The sequence below is a fragment of the Somniosus microcephalus genome, chromosome 17, assembly GCF_052327205.1.
Source record: "Somniosus microcephalus isolate GS21.2 chromosome 17, FLI_Smic_1.0, whole genome shotgun sequence".
NCBI lineage: Eukaryota > Metazoa > Chordata > Chondrichthyes > Squaliformes > Somniosidae > Somniosus > Somniosus microcephalus.
In genome coordinates, this window is record NC_141003.1 from 68,702,557 (window position 1) to 68,720,634 (window position 18,078).

Here is an 18,078-nt window from a genome sequence, read left to right on the forward strand (position 1 = left end):
TTCTGCAAGTTTATTAATGTCCTCCTGTAAGTGTCAGTTGTGGCTCAGTTGGTAGCACACGCGCCTCTAGGTCAGAAGGTTGTGGGTTCAAGTCCCACTCCAAGGACTTGAGCATATAAATCTAGTGCAGTGCTGAGGGAGTGCTGCACTGTCAGATGTGCAGTCTTTCGGATGAGATGTTAAACCATTTTAAACCCCGTCTGCTCTCAGGTGGACGTAAAAGATCCCATGGTACTATTTCAAAGAGAAGTAGGGGCGTTAACCCCAGTGTCCTGGCCAATATTTATCCCTTAATCAACATAACAAAAACAATCACATTGCTGTTTGTGGGAGTTTGCTGTGTGCAAATAGGCTGCCACGTTTCCCACATTACAACAGTGACCACACTCCAAAAGTATTTCATTGGCTTTAAAGCGCTTAGAGACGTCTGGTGGTCATGAAAGGCGCTATATAAATGCAAGTCTTTCTTTAATTTGTTGCAGTCTTCCTCAGTATTGACAACCACCTGGTCTAGCCCCCTTCTTAAATATAGGTACAGGTAGACTATCCTTTATCCGAAAACCTCGGGACCAGCCGAGTTTCGGATAAAGGAGAATTTCGGATTTCGGAAGGTGGGTCGGCGGGGGGTCGTGCGCATGACTTACGCTGACACTCAGCGTAAGTCAGTCGGGGTCGGCGGGGGGGTCGGCGGTTGTCGGGGTCGGCGGTTGTCGGGGCTGGCGGGGTCAGCGGCGGCGGCGGTTGTCGGGTCCGCGGGGGGGTCGGCGGTTGTCGGGGTCCGCGGGGGGGGGGGGGGGGGGGGGGGGGGGTCGGCAGTTGTCGGGGCTGGCGGGGGGTCGTGCGCACGACTTACCCTTTATCCGAACTTCCGCAACCGGAACCCTCTAAAAACCCGAAGGTTTTTTCGTTCAGCGTAAGTCGTACGCACGACTTACGCTGAACGAAAAAACCTTCGGTTTTTAGAGGTTTTCGGAAGTCCGGATAAAGGGTAGTCTACCTATATTACGTTAGCTATCCTCCAGTCCTCTTGCACTACACCTTTTTCTAACATTATTAAGTGTAGTAATGCTTCTGCTATCTCTTCCCTCAATTCTTTTAAAATGCGTGGATGCAATCCATCCAGACCAGGGGTTTTATCCGGAGTTTGATTAGTTTATTTAATATTTCCCCTTTTTTATTTTTAAATGCACTTACCTCATTACTAATTGCATCATCCAATGTCATGTCCACCTGCTCTATCTCCGTTAAATACTGAAGCAAAATAATTTAATATTTCTGCCACCTCTCTATCATTAGCTGTGGTATTATCTTGTCTGCCCCTTAATGACCCTATTCCCATCCCAACCTTCCTTTTTTTTTTTTAAAATTGATGTGCCTATAAAATATTTTGCTATTTTGTTTTATGTTCCTGATAATTTAATTTCATAGTTCCTCTTTGCCTCCCTAATTGTTTTTTTGACTTCTCCCCTAATCTTTAAATATTCTCCCTTCTCATGCACTCCCCTGCTGTCCATGTACTTAATGTATGCCTCTTTCCATAACTTCAATTGTTCCCTTATGGCTTTATTCATCCATGTCTAAGGCATACAGCAAGGCAGGTATCACTGCTGCTCTGTAGACCAGGAGCTTAGTGCCGGTTTTGAGGTCCTGGTCTTCAAACACTCCCTTCCTCAGGCGACCGAAGGCTGCACTGACACACTGAAGGCGGTGTTGGACTTCGTCGTCGACGTCTGCCCTTGTTGACAGTCGGCTCCCGAGGTATGGCAAGCAGTCCACGTTGTCCAAGGCCATGTCGTGGATTTTGATAATCGGGGGCAGTACTGTGTGGCGGGGGCAGGTTGGTAGCGGACTTTTGTCTTACGGATGTTTAGTGTAAGGCCTATGCTCCCGTATGCTTCGGTGAAGGTGTTGACGACGGTTTGGAGTTCGACCTTCGAGTGAGCGCAGACGCAAGCGTCATCTGCATACTGTAATTCGACGACAGAGGATGGGACGACCTTGGATCTGGACTGGAGGCGACGGAGATTGAACAGTTTCCTGTTTGTACTGTAAATGAGCTCCACTCCAGTGGGGAGCTTACTGAGGGTGAGATGGAGCATTGCAGCAAGGAAGATCGAGACCATGTACAGCAGGCACCTCAAAGCACTGGAAAGGTACCACCAACGCTGCCTCCGCAAGATCCTGCAAATCCATTGGCAGGATAGGGGCACCAATGTCAGTGTTCTTGCTCAGGCCAACATCCCCAGCATCGAAGCTTTGACCACACTCGATCAGCTCCGATGGACGGGTCACATTGTCCGCACGCCCGATGAGACTCCCAAAACAAGCACTCTACTCGAAGCTCCGGCATGGCAAGAGAGCCCCAGGTGGGCAGAGGAAACGCTTCAAGGACACCCTCAAAGCCTCCTGGAAAAAGCGCAACATCCCCACCGACACCTAGGAATCCCTGGCCCAAGACCGCACAAAGTGGAGAAGCATCCGGGAAGGCGCCGAACACAGTCTCTTCGTCAGAAGCAAGCGGAAGCCAAGCGCAAGGAGCGCACGTCAACCCAAGCACCCCACCCACCCGCCCCTTCAACCACCGTCTGCCCCACCTGTGACAGAGACTGTAGGTCCCGCATTGGACTCATCAGTCACCCGAGAACTCATTCTTAGTGTGGAAGCATGTCATCCTCAGTTCCGAGGGACTGCCTAAGAAGATTCATCCATAGAGTCTCATTATTGTTTAGTTTGTTCTTTCCTTTTAGCGGAACAAATCCTGATCAGCATTCCCCATATTAAACCGTATTAGTTCATTAAAGTGCAAGGCAGCTTTCTCTGGACTTGGAAGACAACAAAAGACCCAATTATCAGCATCAGCTCGGCTCACTTAGTGGCACTTTCACCTCAGAATCAGAAGGCTCAAGTCCAGGTCCTGAGCACAATCTTGGCCGATGCTCATTTCAGCACCAAGGGAGTATACAATTATAAAGATATTAAACCGATGCCCCAGTTGCCCACTCCAGTGGTGCATATGAATGTTAAAGATCCCCTGGCACTATTCAGAGGCAGGAGTTCATCTGACCAGCATTCCTCCCTCAACCAACACCATCAATCGGCTCACGGTTGTGTGGAAACATTTGTAAAAAGGGCTGCTGCATTTGCCTTCATAATCCTCACTGCACTTCTCTATGCAAAGCACTTTGAAATGTGATAAAAAGTTCAACCCAAGTGCAAGTTATGTTTTTAAAACCGTATTCAATACTTTCACACCTCAAAAGTCACTGATGTGGCTTCAGGTGACAACCATACTTCCTCAAAGAAATGACTTGCTCAGACCACAAGTTGAAAAAGCCACATAACTATTATACAGCAGTGGCTTGTAAACATCTAACTGAAAGAATTGCCCAACGCTTAACAGAGCCACTCATCTACTTACTGTACATCTTTTACATCTCCTGGCAATACCACTACATTGAACAATTAACTTTTGTAATAGACCCATCTAACTGGTGCTACTGACACAAGTACAGTAATTGAAGGGCATGGTTTGTACCCTTTTATTCTTTCAAGTATATGATGCCAGCCCCAGCCAAAAAGGGCAGGGTACTAGACATCTGCTCTGAAGTAGACCAAAAGAGTGCCAGGCTCAATCTCATTTTGCTTTCCCGGGAAGGAAGTAACTGACCTCTTCTCAGCACATCCCAAAATCAGTGCTCCAGCAAGTCAACCACTGCAAGTGAAAATCCACCTCTATTACTGTGGCACTGAGTATTGGTGGGATCCACTAACATCCCACCATGCTATCTTGGACACTATGGGCATCTGTTGGGAACATTAAGACTATATTCTACCACAGCAAATCATGTGACTATTTTAGTAACTATTTTAAAGAAATCAAAACAAGCCAGCAATGTTCCCTGTAAGCTGCACTTTGTTCTGCACAGCCTGTTTCTTTTAATGCACAGTCCCTTTAAATTTCTGCAGATGGGCAGTATTTACAATGTAAAAGCCAATCAGCAGCCTGGGCAGGACCTTTCAGATTCAGTAAGCAGGAATTGAGCATTATATCCAAATGATCACTGCATGGTGGTTCCAATGTACCTCCTCAATAGCATACATCAAGTGCCAATCTGGAGAGTACAGCTTTTTGTTACCTGCTAGTCAAACCACAAGAGCTTTAATTCAAAAGCACTTCACATAGAACGAATTATTTCAATAGTGCAATGGGTAGGTACTATGTAATAATCACAACAGCCATTTTACACATAGTAAATCCCACAAACAGTAATGAGATGAATAACCAGTTGAGGGGAAGCAGTTAGGGTAGTGGAAGAACCCCCTGCTTTTCAAACTATGCCATAGGATCTTTCAGAAGTACCCTAACAATGCTCACTGCATTTAATAGGAACACACAACAGTAAGTGAATAGATTCCTGGCTAACAAAGGGGAATCCAAAGATCTTCTATAAGCATATTAACAGTAAAAGGGTCGTCAGAGGAGCGGTGGGGCCAATTAGGGACCAAAATGAAGAACTATTGGTGGAGGCAGAAGCATGGCTTCTGTGTTTACCAAGGAAGAGGACTTTGCTAAAGCTATGGTAAGTGAGGAGGTTGTTGGGATACTAGATGAGATAAAAATAGATAAAGAGGAGATACTGGACAAGCTGGTGGTAATTAAAGGAGATAAATCACCCGGTCCGGATGGGATGCATCCTAGGTTACAGAGGAAAGTAAGGGTGGAAGTTGCGGAGGTGCTGGCCTCAATCTTCCAATCCACCTTGGATATAGTGGTGGTGGTGCCAAAGGACTGAGGATTGCAAATGTTATACACCCTTGTTCAAAAAAGAGGGTAAGGATAAACCTGGCAATTGTAGGCCAGTCAGTTTAGTGTTGGTGGTGGGAAACGTTTAGAAACAATAATCCAGGAGAAAATTAATAGCCACTTGGACAAGCATGGGCTTAACAGATTTGCTGAGGGCAAATCATGTTTGACTAACTTGATTTGAGTTTTTTTGATGAGGTAACAGAGAGGGTTGATGAGGGCAGTGCTTTTGATGTGTATATGGGCTTTCAAAAGGTGTTTGATAAAGTACCATACATTAGGCTGGTTAGCAAAATTGACACCCATGGGATAAAAGGGGCAGTAGCAGCATGGCTACAAAATTGGCTACAGGATAGAAAACAGTTGTGGTGAATGGCTGTTTTTCAGACTGGAGGGAGGTATACAGTGGTGTCCCCCAAGGTTCATTACTGGGACGACGGCTATTTTTGATGTACATTAATGACTTGGACTTGGGGGTACAGGGCACAATTTCAAAATCTACAGATGACGCGAAACTTGGAAGTGTAGTAAACAGTGAGGAAGATAGTAATAGACTTCAAGACAGAGACAGGCTGGTGGAATGTGCAGACACATGGCAGATGAAATTCAATGCAAAGAAGTGTGAGGTGATAAACTTTGGTAAGATGAGGAGAGACCATATACACTAAATGGTACAATTTTAAAGGGGGTGCATGGAGAGAGACCGACCAGGGGGGTACTTGTGCACAAACCTTTGAAGGTGGGAGGGCAGGTTAACAAAGTAGTTAATAAAGTATATGGGATCCTGGGCTTTAGAGAGGCATGGAGTACAAAAGCCAGGAAGTTATGCTAAACCAAAATAAAACACTAGTTCGGCCCCAGCTGGAGAACCTCTCCCAGCCCAGCCTCCTAATCTATTTCATTCCCTGTGCCTCTAGTCTTGATAAAGGGTTTTGACCCAAAACGTTGACTCTAATTTCTCTCCACAGATGTTGCCTGGCCTGCTGAGTTTTTCCAGCATTTTCTGTTATTCCGGATTTCCAGCATCTGCAATATTTTGCTATAAGACTAAGAGATTTGATAGGTGTTTAAAATCATGAAGGATTTATGAAGAAACCATTTCCAATGGCTGAAGGGTCAATAAATAACAAGGGCACAAATTTAAAGCGATTGGCAAAAGAACCAGAGGCGACATGAGGAAAAACTTTTTTATGCAACAAGTGGTTAGGATTTGGATTGCACTGCCTGATAGGGTGGTGGGTACAGATTCAATGGTAGCTTTCAAAAAGGGAATTTGATAAATATTTGAGAAAAAATTGCAGGGATATGGGGAAATAGCAGGGGATGGGACTAACTGGATTGCTCTTCGAAAGAGCCGGTGCAGACTCGATGGGCCAAATGGCCACCTTCTGTGCTGTACTATACTATGATTTCTGTGATTCTATACATCATCCTGGCAGAACAATGCCGAATTTAAGAAGTATTTTTCCTTGCTAAGCCATGCATGAAATCCCACGAATGCAGATCTACTGCAATGTTAGTACTAACTGGGGTAATTTAGCCATTAATGTTCCACACTTAATGGCTCACCCAAGACTGACGATAACTGGCCTCTTTAGCCAATTGCATTCTTGGAATTTACCCCCCCACCACAAACACTACATTTCAGAAACATTGCATAAACTCTGTTGTGCCTCTTTAAATGAATGCAAGGCATCGGTGGTTCGTTCACACTATGACCCAGACAGGTAAACTAACTAGACTAGTACTTGTTCTCAAATAAGAAAAAAAAAAGTGTCCAAATCCTTGTCAAAACTAACATTAGCACTTCAGTTTCTGTTTCAAGACTATTTCTGGCTGCCAAGGAAAAAATTAACTGGAGCATGGGAAACCCTACTTACAATGACCAAATGTACCTCAACCATGAGTTACTGAGGGCACCATCTTGCATTTCTAACCAAGGAGGATGTTAAATAATACAAGTTTTCTCAAGGAGTGGAAAGGACAAAGATAAAGGGAGGAAACCACAAAAAAATTTTGAAAACCAAAGGCCTGGATTTTGCAGTCAATGGCGAAGTGATGCTACTCGCCGCTGATCTCGAAGAAAGCTGCCCACAAAGTTTTAGCGGGCTCAGTGGCATCTATTTCCCCTTTTTCAACCTGACTTTCCATTTGGCACCATCTATAGGGGAACTGTAGCGTCCAGCAACAGTGATGTCATCAAGCAGGCTGAGCAGCCAATCACAGAGGAATTATCAGATAGCAAACCAGGAAGTAAAAAGCAGGTTTCATCATTCACTTTTTAATAATTTTACAGAAAGTGAAATAAAGATTGGACATACACATGGGATTAAGGTAAAAGCCAAAATAACAAAAAAAATTAAAAGTCTATTGAATTTTTATCATGGAATAGAGAAAATGACACTCTACAATATAAAATTCATTTTTCAGGGCCAGAGAGGTTGTTGAGCAGTAATTATGACTTAGTACACCGTTTAAAAACTCAGTTACACCTCATAAGGCTTAACTTTTTCAAGGGTTGTTATAGGGAGAATAACGTGTAAAAAGTTGATGTTCATGTCAAATCAGTGATTTCTAATTGATTCCATCTGCGAGGACTGCAACACTGCAACCTGTGGAGGAGCAGGGTATCACTGAAAGCCAGATTTCTGCATTTAACTCTTCATCACGGACAGCAGGCGTTGCTGTCAGTTTTACAGAGTAATGATGGCGAACGCTGACAGTTTTGCCAGCATTACAACCGCAAATTCCAGGCCAATGATGCTCATCACTGTGGTCCTAGGTTATGCACTGCTCAAACACAATGAGTTTTACTTGAGTGCAAGATCCAACATTTCATGAGCATTAACAGCCACAGGGGTGAGCACACCTCAGTTACATAGCCATATCAACACAATAAATAAAAGGCTCTTACAAACACACGGGTCAATGAGGAAGTGTTACTCAAAAATTCTAACCATAAAATTTCGAATGAGGTTCAGAGGTTGGTAAAGCCTCTAGTTAGCACCTTTTCAGCTACCGATGTCACTCATGATGTTAGGACATGGCCACCTCAAATGAAATATACTCGGAACAAAATTACTTTTCCCCCAAACATAAAAGTTACATCAGCAGAAAAACTCAACAGGTCCAATGACATTTCCAGACAGTTGCTGAGATCAAATTTTTAGATTTATGCCACTTGAATTCTAATCATACTATACATCACTTCCTGTATGACTACTCAAAAACAGCAGCAGTCTCTAGCAAAAAAACCCCACTATTGTCAGATAAACAGAAACTGCAAGAAATACACAGGAAGTCAATCGTCATTTGAAAAGGGAATGATGATACATTAATTGTTTTTGGATGGGACCCCTCAGCAGAACTCATTTCCTCTGTAGTTGCAATCACCCAAAATATTAAACCACCTTTCTTTTTCAGATGCTAACTTATCTGCAGTGCATTTCCAGCATTTTTCAGTTTAAAGGCCCTTCCCAACTTGCTAAGAAACTGGTATAAATATTTAAGGAAGGAGCGTTGGGAAAATCAGGTTGGAGGTCAGGTGAAAACCAGAGGAACCCAGTGGCAGGAGCTGTAATCCAAACCACGAAACATCAGCACAACGGAAAAATATTCCTCCTTCTCAACAAACTATCACTGACATTTTAATGTCTAAATATTTCCAAATGGTGAATTCAACGTACGATGATCTTTACAAATGCAACAAGGCAATATGAACAAACATGAACAAACCAATATAGCACTCCTTCGTATACCACCACCTCACCCGCCGCACCCCCAACACACTTTTTAAAATCAAAAAGCTCTTTAATTTACTTTTGCACTGCAAAACCTTAATCCAACCTCAAACAGGCAATTAGAATTCCGACCAGATCACAGAATTCCTTAAACATAGGGTCAGAGTGAATTAAAACATCGATGCATTAACTAGCTCAAACCCCACTCAAGAATGTAAGACCAGAAACACATGTAAAAGCCTAAAACCAACCACGGAGCCCGACCACACCTGGAATTCATCACCAACTGGTCTTCATATACACACATTTTTCCTCCACCTGATTTCTACTTTAATACAAAGAAACAGCAGAAGTCTGTCAAGATAACTGGATCACGTAGGCAAGGCAGAAGCTGGTAAATAAACCTCCACTGCAATGTCACAGGGACAAAAGAACAACTGGCAAGTCAGAGCATTTTGCACCTATACCATGCTTTGAACAGTAACGCTCCTCTTCCATCACTGACCCTATCGAGAGTTTGATACAATAGTAGCACAGTGCAGCAAATCAACACACAGCATCTCTCATGCCCCAGTTTTAGCTACATTGCTGTGGGGGGCCACAAAGTGGGTAAAGTAATTCTCCACAAAGGAGGAGCAAGAAGGGTTCTCATCCTGTGCACTGGCAGTGTTAGCAGAGGTTAGGGAGCAAGCTGTCAGCACATCTATCTCTCTCTCTCTCTCTCTCTGCACCCCCCCCCAAATTGTGAAGTTATATTTTCTTCTGGTTCTTGTCTGAAAACCCAAGTGAATAGAAACAATTAAAAATGATCCAATCACCCCAAAGGCTCAATGGGCAATACATCACATGGCATTGTACTGAGTGAAATGTACCAGCAAAATCACTGGTTTGCATTGGGATGGCCAAACTCAGGGAATGTAAAGAACTGGCTTCATCATCAGGACTAAGGAGGAAGGGGGCAAAAAGAAAGAAAATATGCACAGCCTACAGAATTCTTATATCTGATCACTATTCACTGACCCATGCTGGAATTGATCATGTGGGCAGGATCGAATCTAGCCGTTATGCCTCTATGGTCAAATAGCCTGCTGGCACTTATTCAAACTCAGAACAAGGGCCTTCGGTAAAATACCAGGAGGCCAGTGCTGCCCTAACATTTGTATCACAGTATAGATACTGCCTTCAGGAAAGCATTTGCAAGGGATAAAATGGGAAAAGGCTTTTACAATGGCAATATAAGCTAAATGGTAGTTTTAAGGGGGTGCAGGAACAGGGAGACCTGGGGTGTATGTACACAAATCTTTGATGATGGCAGGTCAAGGTGAAAAGGCTGTTTAGAAGCAGAGAAGTAAGGAAGTTAAGCTAAACACTGGTTAAGCCTCAGCATGGTATCCAATTCTGGACACCACACTTCAGTAACAATGTCAAAGCCTTAGATATGGTGAAGAGATTTACTAGAATGTAACAGGGAACTGGGACTTCAGTTACATGGAGAAACTAGAGAAGCTGGGATTGTTCTCCTTAGAGGGGGGAAGAAGGTTAAGGGGAGATTTAATAGGTCTTCAAAATCAAGAAGGCTTTTGATAGAGTAACTAAAGAGAAACTGCTTCCAGTGGCAGAAGTGTTGGTAACCAAAGGACACAGATTTAAAGTAATTGGCAAACGAACCAGAGGCGAGAGGAGGAGAATTTTTTAACATAACAAGTTATGATGATCTGTAATGCACTGCCTGAAAAGGGTGACTGAAGCAGATTCAATAATAACCTTCAAAAGGGCCAAATGGCCACCTTTTGTGCTATATCATTCTATGATTCTATGATGCAAAATGTATTGAAGAAACATCGATGGAAGTGGGAATGGGAGGTGGGGGGAACTACCACCAGAGACAGTAAAGCACAAAACAAAATATGCTTTCACTTGCATATAGTACAGGAAACTTTGCGCTATCCGGCACCGAGCTGTTGCCATTCCCTCAAAACTGCCGGACAAACCAGCGTTAATGTTGAAGCATACGGAGCTTTTCAGCTCCGTATCTGGCAACAAACTGTTGCTTAGCAACAGCTTCTAATACCTTGGAAGCGTCTGTCGCTTAGCAACAGCTTCAGAGAGACTTTGAAAAAAAAAGCCACGAGAAGAAAAAAAACCTAACAAAACAGCTCCTGATTTTTGCCGGTGGCTCGAGCTTGCTGGACATTTAGCCTCCGGATAACACAAAGTTTTCTGTATCGGGATTAGCAACTTGGATACCTCAATAAGTGATTTTCTATGATTGGCCAGGACCAGCAACTCATTTTAACCTGTGTTCAAGTGTGTTAGGACAGCTTCAATGCACTAAAGCAACACCTAGTTGAATGCCACTAAATTCAAAGCTATGATTATTCTGTTGTTTTACGTTTGAACAATGAGTTTCATTTAAATTCTCAGGTGCTAAAATTATTCTAATCGGTTTCTGCAGCTTCTCGTGACAAAGTGCAAACTTGACAGCTTGAAACAGTTCCTATAATGTCTGTTTCAAACAGCATCCAGTTTGGTCTCCTGTATTTTCCTGTGATCCTTCCCACTTGCCTTTTGATGGATTATTCAAGTCTTTAAAACATATAACCAGTAAACACAGAAGAATTTTTAATGTTGAAAATCCCCATTTACCCCAGATATGCAACTCTTTTTCCTTCCAACTTCTAGCAGCTTTTTAATACAAAAAATAATTAAATAAAAACAAAACCGCAACTAGAACACAATGATTCTGATCAACTTACAAACCAGAAAGTCTCCATCTTTGAGTGATTTTACTTATTTTAAATTGGTGATGAGCAACTCCCACCTGCAAACTGCCCAACACTGCAGCACAACCTCAAAGGGAGGCTAATTTCCCAGTTCTGGAAGATATTGCACACACACAGCCTTTACATAGACCAGCAGTGATCCCCTTTCTCCTTTCACCCTCCCCAACCAAAATTTGTGCCGCATCTCTTTGAACTTGGTCTGTCAAATCAGTCAAGGTGCCATTATGTTAGTACAGCTCTGCTAATTGTTTAAGTAACCCCACAGTGTAAATGTTGTCCTGAACAGGCACACATTAAAACAAGAATTCACCTCGTCAGGAGTTTCCTTGGCTTCAGGTTGATTTGGAGCAACACGTCGTGCCAAGGCACCGGGACGAATGTTACTGAGGTTAATCTGCCGTTCGGGCGGGGGTCCTCCTCGTGGCTGGCCGCGAACAATGATTGCACCACCTGAAAGCGCCTAGGAAACAGAACAAATCCAAGAATTACATTATGAAGATATCTCTGGGAATAGATGGGTTACAGTAGTTTAGGTTTATTGGTCCAAACCAGAATCTCTGCATGCAATTTTAAAAATCTCAGCAATGAATCATGCAGCGCAAGGGGGCAAGAAACATGCCTTTGCACCGGCAAACCCTGACACAGCAGGGTTCCCAATCTCAGCTGCATCACTTTGGGAATCACCACAAGAAGCCAGTTATCCCACTATACACATTGATTTGGGGGGGGGGGGGGGGGGGTGTGCTGGAAGAGAGCAGAGGGAGAGTCATGCTCAACCTGCTCTTGGCCAACTCCTAATGGCTCTCCACATAGCACCTGTAGAGTTCGAGATGCGAGTCATCAACCTTCACAATGATGCATTGTACATGGAAATATGGCAGAAAATATGGAACTATTGTCAATAATTCCAAACAAGAAAACAGTACCCTAAAGTAATGAGACCATTGTACTCACTGGGTTTCTCTCAATGAAAGAGCGGCCAACACAGTAAATTAGTCACGCACAACAAAAAGAACAGCCAGGAGTGATAAAACACCATTCGGCCCATCAAAAATCACTCCTCTAGGCCCCCAACTCTCCCATTATAATATTCAACTGTATTTTGAGCATTCCCAATGTTTCACCTCTACTGACATGCCTACCTGTCCTCTTCTACTTTCTTGGCTTACTTTGAAGTAATAATCTGAGGTTACCCAAACCATGTTCTTTCCAGACTGTAAAACTTAACCTTCTCTAATTTTTCTTCACGGTTCCCAAATGTAATGGGAATTAACTATCTTGTTGCTGCTGCTTGTACACTTTGTGATGTGAATCAAAACAGTATTCACCATTACAGTGCATTGTGATGTCTTTGCTTAACTACTGTAGACTCATTCCATTAAGAGTTCTTTTTAAAAGGGGCTGAGACTGAAATTAAGAGCGGAGTGCAAATATGCTTCAACGGGAAAGGTTAGAATATAAGAACACGAGACAGGAGCAGGACATTCGGCCCTTCAAGCCTGTTCCTCCATTCAGTAAGATCACAGCTGATCATCTAACTCAACTCCACCTTCCCGCACTATCCCCATATCCCTTGATTCCCATAATATCCAAAAATCTATCTGTCTCGAATATACTCAACGACTGAGCATCCACAGCTCTCTGGGGTAGAAAATGCCAACAATTCACAACCCTTTGAGAATAGAAATATCTTCTCATCTCAGTCCTAAATGGCCGACCCCTTATTCTGAGACTGTGACCCCCATCATTGGCAGGGGGGGGGGGGGGGCACGCGGGGGGGAGGAGAGAGGGAAGAGAGTGGTGGAGAGGAGGAGGAGAAGAAAAGGGGAAGGAAAGAAGTGGGAAGACAACACAAAAAGTTGGGGTCTATACAAACAAAAAAGTTAATCTAGTCCATTTCTGCATATTTGTTCAAGAAGTTTGAAAGTACATCTTGATCAGTAATAATTTTATGAAGACGTTGAAATCGGCCACAACCAGCAGCTGTGAATTTGTAGTTGCAGACTGGAATAAATCTAGAGACAATTTTACTGCCTGTCACTTTCAAGAAGAAAACTGTTCTAATGCAGCTTAGGAGTCTTCTGGGAGTCAAGCCCCATTAAGGATGTTGCAAGTAAACGACTCAATTTAAACCACTCACTTGCTGGAGCTGAAAGGGTTGTGGAACTGAACAGGGTTGACGCAATCACAGTGTAAGCAGTTTGTAGTAAGGTTGATCATTGAACTCTCGGTGGTAGTGCATAGATAGAGGCTGCAGACCACACATTTCTATTAATACAATTTGATTTTTTCTCTCCTCCTCAACCCCCACCCGCACATATGAAAGGAGCAGTGGATAGATAGTACAGTGCACGAGTACACCAATACATTGCACACCTATTGGAGGCCAGTTACAGAGGAACATCAGCACGACCTAGCAGGTCATCTCATTGTCTAGTCAAGGCAATTACTTGAAAACAAATTAAACAGGTGTATGGAAAGTACATTCCCTTACAAAATTATAAAAATCAAGGCCCAGATGTCTACTATTCAAAAGTGGAGAACCCAAGAGTGGAAAATATACATTGGGGAAACTCTGCAATCTGATCAAACAGCAGCAACATCCAGAATTGAGAGTGATTGAGGATTTGTCTGGCACACAATCCTTGCACCTCCAGGACTTGGGTCCAAATCCAGTCCTGACTGATGGAATGAAGTCATCTTCCTCTGATGACTGGAAGGCCCTGCATAAAAAGAATTTGGGCAATCTCAGCCCAGTTCCTCCTGGAAATGGACACAGCACAAAGATGGTCCGATTCAGCAATAATTGGTAATCTCACTTGGAGAAGCCATATGGACAGCTGCTATGGAAAAGGGATACTTTGATTCTGTCTTCACGGAAGAGGACACAAATAACTTCCCAGAAATGCTAGGGAATAAAGGGGCTAGTGAGAAGGGGGAATTAAAGGAAATTAGTATTAGTAAAAGAATGTTGCTGGAGAAATTAATGGGACTGAAAGCCGATAAATCCCCAGGGCCTGATAATCTGCATCCCAGAGTAATAAAAGAGGTAGCCATGGAAATAGTGGATGCATTGGTTGTCATCTTCCAAAATTCTATAGATTTTTGAACAGTTCCTGCAGATTGGAGGGTGACAAATGTAACCCCACTATTTAAAAAAGGGAGAGAAAACAGGGATCTACAGACCGGTTAGCCTAACATCAGTAGTAAGGAAAATGCCAGTCTATAAAGGATGTGATAACAGGACACTTAGAAAATATCAATGGGATTAGACAAAGTCAACATGGATTTATGAAAGGAAAATCGTGTTTGACAAACCTACTGGAGTTTTTTGAGGATGTAACTGGTAGGATAGATAAGGGAGAACCAGTGGATGTGGTGTATTTGGATTTTCAGAAAGCCTTTAATAAAGTCCCACATAAGAGGTTAGTGTGCAAAATTAGAGCACATGGGATTGGGGGTAATATGCTGGCATGGATTGAAAATTGGTTAACAGACAGGAAACAGTAGGAATGGGTCTTTTTCAGGGTGGCAGGCGGTGACTAGTGGGATACCGCAGGGATCAGTGCTTGGGCCCCAGCTATTCACAATATATATCAATGATTTGGATGAGGGAACCAAATGTAATATTTCCAAGTTTGCAGACAACACAAAACTAGGTGGGGTTGTGAGGAGGATGCAAAGAGGCTTCAAGGCGATTTAGACAAGTTGAGTGAGTGGGCAAATACATGGCAGATGCAGTATAACGTGGATAAATGTGAAGTTATCCACTTCGGTAGGAAAAACAGAAAGGCAGAGTATTATTTAAATAATGATAGATTGGGAAATGTGGATGTACAAAGGGACCTGGGTGTCCTTGTACACCAGTCACTGAAAGCAAACATGCAGGTGCAGCAAGCAGTTAGGAAGGCAAATGGTATGTTGGCCTTCATTGCAAGAGGATTTGAGTACAGGAGCAAGGATGTCTTACAGTTATACAGGGCCTTGGTGAGACCACACCTGGAGTACTGTGTGCAGCTTTGGTCTCCTTACCCAAGAAAGGATATACTTGCCATAAGGGAGTGCAGCGAAGGTTCACTAGACTGATTCCTGGGATGGCAGGACTGTCGTATGAGGAGAGATTGGGTCGACTAGGCCTGAATTCACTAGCGTTTAGAAGAATGAGAGGGGATCGCATTGAAACGTATAAAATTCTGACATGGCTGGACAGACTGGATGCAGGGAGGATGTTTCCCCTGGCTGGGGGGTCTAGAACAAGGGGTCACAGTCTCAGGATACAGGGTAGGACATTTAGGACTGAGATGAGGAGAAATTTCTTCACTCAGAGGGTGGTGAACCTGTGGAATTCTCTACCACAGAAGGCTGTGGAGGCCAAGTCACTGAATATATTTAAGAAGGCGATAGATAGATTTCTAGACACAAAAGGCATCAAGGGGTATGGGGAGAGAGCGGGAATTTGGTATTCAGATAGAGGATCAGCCATGATCATATTGAATGGCGGAGCAGGCTCAAAGGGCCGAATGGCCTACTCCTGCTCCTATTTTAAAATGTTTCTATGACAGTGTTCAGGCATAATGCTGGTGTAAGTAGGAGTTTTACTCTGTGTCCAATATCTTCACCAAACTGAACATGGAACCAGTCAATTACAGCCCAAGACATTTTACTTTTAAGTGCCCCTGCAGACTAGTATACCAAAAGCAAATTCAGACCCTGTGCACGCCTCAAGGAAATACATTTCCCCAAAGGGCTAACCAAGAGCTAAGATGTTCAGCAATAACAATTTCTTCCAGCAAGTCTGCATTCCTGCTGCACTTGCAATTTACAGCTTTTTGTTCTTCAGGACAGTGAAGGTCAAGCTGTTCTTCCACTCCTTGACCAAATCCAATGAATAATTTTACTCAGTCGTTTCTCTGAAAGATCTCTCTCTCCTGCTATCTGCTAGATTACCACCGTATGGTTCCAATCCTGCTTTGACTTAATCTTGTTGGATCAGGCTGGTGCAGGTGCTAGGACATGGTTTCTAGTTTAATATTTCCCCACAAAGTAAAAACAGTCACAGCTATGCCTGCGGGGAAACGGATGGAATAAAAAAAAAATTTTTTTTAAATAAAGAGCATCACATAACCCAGGTCAGTCTCACACACCTAATGGAAGTGTGTCGACTGAAGTCTGGGAGCAGGTTTGTACATCAACATCAAAGCCAGTGCATGGGATAGGACAACCGAAGATCAACCTAACAAAATAAATCTGCTGGGAGGGAAGGGGAGATTGCCAACACCCCAATAATTTTCACTATGCCATTCCCTGGCCAAGACTGCAGGCATACAGCCTGTGGTAATAATACTATCTTGACACTAAAGAAGTATAGCTCAAGGAAACACTCGCCTACCCAGAGGTTCCTCGTTCATCCTTACAGGTCAGGGTGTTGGAGTGCGCTGGATGCCAGGACACTACTCAGCAGATTTGACAGCTCCACTCTACACTGAACCTGCCCTCACCCACACGCAACCCACCCTCACCCACGTGCCGCATGCAACCCACCATCGCCTCGCACACAACCTGCCCTTGTACATGAGCAAGTGGTAGTCTACGTTCCACTACCCTATGGCAAAGCAAGATAAGCTGGAACACCATGCCACTGGCTATGTTCTTTCATTTATGATGTGCAAGTCTGGATACAGGTATGCATTTTATTCAGATCAAAATCAAATCATTTTCTTCTCCCTCCCTTTACATCTACATGCAAGTGTTAAAAGACATTGAAATTCATTTTTTAGAAGTCACAATAGCTTTATAATTATGCGCATCAACCACCCACATAAATATGCCACACTGAATTGTACGTTGTTCAAATCAATGATTTATGCAGGGAAATTACTAACTACCAGTGCAGTGGTACAGCATGGTGACATGTGACACATCACAAGAGTGGTGTTAAAGCACTGTGTCTGCCTGCCTTCCCACCACCCCCATGTCAATCTGAGGAAATGGGAACAGAGCCTGCAGAAACAATACAAAGTCAACATGGGTCAATCGCGCACACAATTCTTAGCAGAAGGCTTGCACCATCTTCCCCAGTATACAACACAACAGTAAGGACCCAATAGGAAGGGGTCATCTACAATCTTCTGGAGTTGATCCACGCCCTCAAACCACCACCTGTCTGCAGATTTTGCTTTTACTGTCAACCTACACACTCCTACATGCAGACACTTTACTTTCCATATTCAGTTTCTGTCTTTTCTCAGACCCTGAAACCCAGCAGAGCATCAGCTCTCCTGTTCTGCATTAAAACAAGCACAAATTTAATCCCTCCAAGTTGATCCAACTATCCAATATTACCCCCTTCTCTTTTCAGCCTTAGGTATCTATGTCTTGCAGCAAGGCTAGTATTTTCAATTACTGATTTTAGGCAATTACAGCACTAAACGTGAAAACAAACATTCCCCAACAGATCCATTACACATTTTGTCGCTCGACATTAGTTTGTACATTAGGGATAATTAACATTTTTACTTTAATGAATTAAATTCAACAAGGCTAGAATTGGTATACGGAAAAATCTCCAGGAATCTGGGAAGGAACACATGGGATTTGGCACCTTATAAACAATGATCACAAATTATGTATGTAGCGCACCAAAAACTTACAGGCTGAATGATGTAATCAGGTTACAATTCTCGGGAATCTGCATATTATTGGGGCACAATCAAGGGAGCTTCATTCACTCACTTTTAACCCAATTTTACAT

General features: G+C 43.3%; 1 protein-coding gene across 1 annotated transcript in view; it reads right to left on the reverse strand.

Annotated features, from left to right (window-relative positions):
• The window catches only part of snd1 (staphylococcal nuclease and tudor domain containing 1), a 1,037,556-nt gene that overhangs the window by 1,007,344 nt on the left and 12,134 nt on the right, over nucleotides 1–18,078 (reverse strand). Inside the window, exon 2 of the mRNA XM_086010590.1 lies at nucleotides 11,638–11,787. Within this exon, the coding sequence (XP_085866716.1) occupies nucleotides 11,638–11,787 (150 nt within the window). The remainder of the gene's footprint in view (nucleotides 1–11,637; nucleotides 11,788–18,078) is intronic.